This window comes from Pocillopora verrucosa, chromosome 5 (assembly GCF_036669915.1).
Source record: "Pocillopora verrucosa isolate sample1 chromosome 5, ASM3666991v2, whole genome shotgun sequence".
Classification (NCBI taxonomy): Eukaryota; Metazoa; Cnidaria; class Anthozoa; order Scleractinia; family Pocilloporidae; genus Pocillopora; species Pocillopora verrucosa.
This window is the reverse complement of record NC_089316.1, coordinates 14,722,371-14,728,802: the sequence shown is the minus strand read 5'-3', so window position 1 is coordinate 14,728,802 and position 6,432 is coordinate 14,722,371. Positions and strand designations below refer to the sequence as shown.

General features: G+C 35.2%; 1 protein-coding gene across 1 annotated transcript; it reads right to left on the bottom strand.

Annotated features, from left to right (window-relative positions):
• Positions 1 to 2,150: 2,150 nt before the first annotated feature.
• Positions 2,151 to 5,644, bottom strand: LOC131782231 (ras-related protein Rab-38). The gene is made up of 7 exons (XM_066167289.1): positions 5,550 to 5,644; positions 5,315 to 5,440; positions 4,815 to 4,893; positions 4,283 to 4,311; positions 3,044 to 3,196; positions 2,628 to 2,771; positions 2,151 to 2,347 (listed from the first exon to the last, which is right to left on the bottom strand). The coding sequence occupies exons 1-7, from the start codon at positions 5,550 to 5,552 to the stop codon at positions 2,201 to 2,203; spliced, it is 681 nt and encodes a 226-aa protein (XP_066023386.1). The 5' UTR covers positions 5,553 to 5,644; the 3' UTR covers positions 2,151 to 2,200.
• Between the last annotated feature and the right edge of the window lie 788 nt (positions 5,645 to 6,432).

The following is a 6,432-nucleotide window of genomic DNA, read 5'->3' as shown; positions in this document are numbered from 1 at the left end:
TTGGTATGGATATTCTCCATACTGTTCCTTACACATTCTCTAAAGTGCTGATGAGGAGAATTTGCTTCATAATCCAGAGCTTCTCTATAGTTGATGACCATTTCCTTTATTCTCTTTACCTGAATGTTTGATTCAGGGGTGATGTTGTATGGAGAAATTAAATGCTAGTCACTGGTTGAAGGATCAAAAGTGAACTTATCAGTGCATCACTGGTTCATTCACCACCAAGGGAAGTTCCAGCATTGGTAATTATAATGATGTGTAAGACATGGGACTGTCAACAAAGATTTATACCAACACTTCCCTCCCTTCCCATTCTGCCTTACACCTGAGTTTAAAAACCCCTCTCAAATCTGGTTACTGATTTCTTCTCTGCCCCTGCCAAATGCCTTTACATCCATTCCTTTTTTAAAAAAAAGAAAAAAACAGTTTTAGTTCTAGAAGTCCATCTTTGGTAGATGACACTAGACTGTAAAACCACAGAAAAGAAAAAGATCATTAAAGTGGATTAATCAGTACTAAAACTGTATCACAAAAATGTCTCTTCTGTAATGTTTAATACATAATATTTAAAAAATTAGTAACTCAGATAAAATAAAGCCATCTGATGTACAGTGCAACTTCCTGACCAGGGTGGGTGGAATTTATGCTATAACCTTTGAGGTATATCCTGACCTTGAATATTTGGATTTTGGGTTGCTTTGGTGTGAAAACAGCTTCAGAGTTTGATCTCAGTTTTGGTTTTTTTAAGGAACCCTTGATAGCATATTAACATGTCAATCTTTTGAATTTTCCAAATGAACATGAGAAATGTGGGAAAAATGTATAAACTTGACTTTGGCACTAGTAAGCTTCGTGAGGCTTCAGAAATAACAGCATCGCAGATCAAAACTCTAACACAACTGTAAGAAGTCATTTTTAAATGCATGTGTAGATTTTAAAAGCCAAGTCCATGAATGGTTTGGGAAAATGGAATATTGGCTTGAAATGGGGTCAGGATTTGCAGAACAACATGGCACAACCCTACTGAGAATTCCAGGGAGTTCAGTACTTTCACCCTACAGACTACCTCTATGCGATGCAGGTAACTTTAAAATCAAATCTTTCTATGGTTGATAACATAATAGGCCAAACCTCACCATAAAAAAATCATTTTAAAGCTTGAAATAATTCCCTCTGACTGGAAATTACAAGATCACCATGTCTTTAGCTTTAAGTAACAGAGACGTCGTGCTTACAAAACCAAAATTTCCCAAAATAAAAATGAATTACTGTATTTACAAAAGAATGATGCATGGTTTCTTATCTGGCTCATTTTGAAATTCCTTATGACTTCAAGAAGAGTATTCAATTTACAATGTTCATAATAGCCTGTAAAAACACAAACCCAATTAACCACCTCAAAAATGCACATTAACTATAAACTGCTGGGTCTTTCATTAAGAATATAAAACTTTGATTTTGTTGAACTACATTTCAGGAGAACACATGCTAATCTTATTGCTTTGGTCACGATGCCATGCTATTTCATAGTTGGGGCTCCATCTTGGACTGGTCAACCAATCACCTCATGTGCAAAGGCTTTGAGCCCAAATGGTCGGCAACTACTTACAACTGTGGCAGTAAAAACTACTTTTACTTAACAACATGTTGAGTTATGAAAGTTTCTTATCCAATTGAAACTTAGTGAACTAAAACAATTTAGCTGTTTTTCCAATCTTGTTCCACTATTCATTTTGACCTGATTGTCATTGTATCAGTTCATTACCAAGATATCACATAATTAAAACTTGTTTTGTTCAACTTTGCAACTGAATGGACACTACCTAAAATCACCCCACAAGTCCCCTTTCACTGAATATTACTGGGAGATCAAGACAATTAATATTATTTTCTTAGTAGAGAGCAATTGCACTTTTGTAATCCATGATTATCACTATTCAAATTTTCCTATCAAAACAATTGTCATAACAAGCCTAAAAGAGCTGTGTAATGGTTTGTGGACTTAAAAAAAATCAGATAACTTTTTCATGCGGTCATTTATAATTTAAGTCATCCCAGCCCACTAACAAACTAACAAGGCTGTCTTGAATTAAAATGGGCCATCTATTACATCACTAAAAATAATAATTAAAAAATAAAACTCAAAACACCACAAAACAGCTCCTTTAATTACAGATAATTTTCATTCCAGCAACTGCTAACAGCAGCCAGTCTTGTGTGGTTCAGCTGCTGGAATACTCTTGAATTCTTGAGAACTAGTTACTGTTGTACTGTTTGTTAAAGTCATTGTTTCTGGGTCCTTTGGAATGCTTTCAAAGTTATGAGCTTTTTCATTCTCAAGAATCTGTAAAAATTAAAAGAAAAAAACACTAATCTCAGCAAAAGATCATGTGTACAAAATTGAATTATCTTCGGAGTCAACTACAAGTGGGTAAATCCTTTAGCTTCCTCAGTCTGATCAGTTAATTAGCCTTCTGGCTCCTGTCCATTTTCTTCAAAAGAAAATTGAGTTGTAGAACAAATTACCACCCTACCTCTGATAAGTTTGTTTTGTTCTCCAAATGCGATTACTGTAGAATTTATTAGCTTATCAGATGAGCTTTAAAATAATTTTCCATGTATACCTTTTGGACAAGGTATTTTGCAGCCTCAGAAATGTTGATGTCCTCTTTAGCTGATGTTTCAAACCAGTTGATAAAACCTTTGTCAGAACAATACTCATCCATTTGACTTGCATTATTGACAAGTCCTTCCCTTGCTTGATCACACTGTCAAACAAACAAACAAACAAGAAAGAAACATAAAAAATCAACCTCAGACATCAGAAGCTTCTCACAATAACACTCAAGAGTGACACATTTGCAGGGAAACAAGAAAAGAAGATTGCATTGCAAAAGCCATAGTGAAAGGTTAACTGTGCACCACCATCTAACAGGTGGTAATTGTGTCAATCAATAGGAATTTTCAAAGAGGATTTATTGCTATTTAATTTGCAAGGGTACATGTGCCAAATATAGTTCACAACAAGAAGAAAAAAAACCTTGTTTGCCAAAAGTACAACAGGAATTGGAGATCCATTAGGAAGTAGAACTTTGTTGTCCAAATCATTCTTCCACTTTTGTACTGCTTCAAATGTAGATGCTCTTGTGACATCAAATACGAGGAAAGCTCCAACTGCTTCTTTGTAATAAACCTAAAGGGCAAAATAATGTTCCAAAAATATAACAAAAAAATCTATGAAAAAATCAGTAGAACCAGGCTGATAAAGCTTCAAGATACGGGGGAGTTCAAGTTAGCTAATAAAAAATTACTGGAGAATGTACTTCAACTTCACATTAGCAAGAAGTTTGGGTCTTACGCTTGTATTTCATTGGTCAGCATGAACATGTTGACAACCTCTTTGAAGAGGTGTAACAAGCCTGTAAAACTTCAGAGTAAAAAGCTCAGGCTCTATTTTTGCATAGATTCATGGGTTACTTTTAAAATAATGTATTCCTCAAAAAGCACATACACTCTAATGAAGTGCCCTCACCCCTACTCATGGCAAACTAGTGTGTAAACAAATAACAAAATAAAAAATATGTAGTTGTCAACAGAGACTAAATATTGCACCATGTTGTAGATTTGACTGTGTGGCTGTGTTTATAATAAAATTTGCTCTTGCACTTAAATGGCTTCTAATATTTGAAATGTGTTGGTCAGTGAGTAAAAATCTTGGTATGTATGAAATAAAAACATCATACCATGGAAAGTGCTTGAATGATTTTTATTCTCCCATTGCAATGCATCGAAAAACTCACTCGTTCACTGCACTCACCCATTCTTCTTTTTTTGATGTATTGCTACTCATAAATAAAAATCATTTGTGCTCACCTCCCATGGAATAATCTCTATTTTTAGACACTTAATTTTTAACTTTTTAAGTTCACATTACAGCTGGTTAATAGTTTCTTGATAGGCACCTCCCTTCAACAAGTGCCACCTTCCAATAAGTGCTCCTCCTAAACCAAAATTTTAACTAAGCGCATGTGCACCTATCTAGGAAATAGGTATTAATTTTTTTGGATTCCACATTTTAAAAGCTGTAAGATGATATACAGAATTCAATGGTTTTACTAAAAGCAACCTGAATATAAACCATTTTCTGGAAGGCACCCCTGAAGGTCTAATGTAACCTTAAGGGGAACAGTAAATTGACAGTTGTCTCCTTAGATCAGCTACTTTGGCAACCCTTGCATTTGGAACTGGAGAGCACAAAATTAATGGCAAAGAAACTTACCCTTGTCATGTTACCAAATCTCTCTTGTCCTGTTCAAAGAGACACAAAAATTTCCACAACATTAAACATAATCAGAAAATATTACAAGGTTTGACCAAAGTTGCTTTCAATACTATGGTTGACTCTTTGCAAATGGTAGATTTTTTCAAATAGAGTTTAAAATACAGCTATTTAAAAATTGTTGAAATTGAAAGGCTTCTGTCTCCTAACCCTTTTCTTTAATTTCAAACACCTCTCCTTTGGTCTCTCACATGTGTAATTACAAAAATATTGTGACATATTTCTCCAGTGCTTCTGTTCTAAGAACCTTTTTGTTGATTAGGGACACAGTAAATGTGTTAAAAAGAAGATCAAATATGATCAAAATTTCTGGGAGCCTCATCAGTGGACTATTTCTGAGGCACACTAGAGGAAATGATTTTAATAGGATTCAAGGAGGTCTACCAATTTCAAATCTAGCACCATAAACTATTCTGCCACACTGCTTTCCCCACCTCTAAAACACAATAGTATTAATCTACTACTGGCCTACCTGCAATATCCCATAGCTGTAAGCGTATTAGTGTATCTGAGTCCCAATTTATGACCTTGAGAGCAAAATCAACACCAATGTATTCAAAGTTAAAGTTAATAAGGTTAGAGATACCTGCCATGGGATAGTGTCTATAAAATGGAAAATGAGGTTTGATTAATGAGTCACTCATTAGAAGCATTACAACAATTGGGATCGTTCTGTAAGTATAGTTTCTACACGTTGTTTGATATTTTAAGTTTAGTGACCTAAACTAGTGCAACTGTTATGAGGAATATTGTTTGTAACTGCTGTTGTGTACGGTATCGTCAATATAGCTGATGTATTAAAGGCAGTGCAAGGACATTTCGCTTTCAAGAAGATGTTAAAACACCAGCGAAGAAATACAATGTAAACAAGGCACTAGCTTTGGGTGAAATGAACATTCATTGCAGTATCACAACGATTTTGCAACAAAATGGAGTTGCATTTCCTTAAGATCTACTTTGAAGAAAGGATATTGTAGCTCTGTAGTGTACAGAGAAAAATTGATGTACATATCTCTTGATAATGCTGGTTTTTCCAACACCAAGATCCCCAATGACAAGCACTTTGAATAGATACTCCTTCTTCTCTCCCGAAGATTCCTAAGAAATATTTGGACACAAGAAATGAAAGTTACTCTTTAGCCAAGCTTCATGCTGTTGTCGATCCCTTGCAAAAAGCTTTTTTTCTGAAGGAAAACAGTAATCGTACCATATTAAGCTGGTACAACTGCTGCAATTTCACAATAATCTAGATGTACTTCATCTCAGCTGAGCCACCATTTTGTCATGTGATTGTCAATGATAGGTTCTGCATTATGATTGGTTTTGGAGTTTCGCCCCAAAGCCTATGGCCGTTATAAGCTGTTTGTTTATTGGATAGTATAGATTCTACCAGTTCCAAGAATCCCACAAAAGTGAGGACGAAATTATCTTAAAATACATCTTACCTAATCGTTTCCTTTCATAAGAATCATTATCTCAAGACCGTGAGTGAAAATCGGTGTTTAGAGAGGCGAGTCAGGAACTCAGGCGAACTGGAAGAGATCTGGGGATAATGATGTCTCTCTTTTCCTGACTCCCTGATCAGTTACATGGCTTAAGGTCGCCACTTTGAACGGTTCAAGATTGAGTATATTTGTTATGAATCTTAGAAATGAGGCTCCTCCTTTTAATTTCCAATTCCCACCTTGCTACCTCTTACGTTTAAAGTCGGAAGAGTTTAAAAAAGATTCTATCAAGTTTATAAATGATATGGTACAAATGTAAAGAATTTAAATGGAAAATGTCTTCAAAGATGCAGTTCCTATTTCCAGTTCTTTTCTCCTGGTCAGAAGTTTTATTGATGTGTAAGGTCTTTGGAAAAAAAATTTTTAAAGATAAAGTCATACCTTGCACGCTTACTGTCATACCTTTTAGCGCGCGCGAAACGTCAGAAAATACGTCACAAAGGTCTTAAGGCTTGCGTTTGGAAATTTTCCAGTTGTTTACTGGTAAGCTAGCCGTGAACACAGAAAAAATTTACGGACACAATTTGATCGCAATCAACGTTGAGTTTATTGATTCACTAACTCTGATCGAGCATGCCTAAGAGA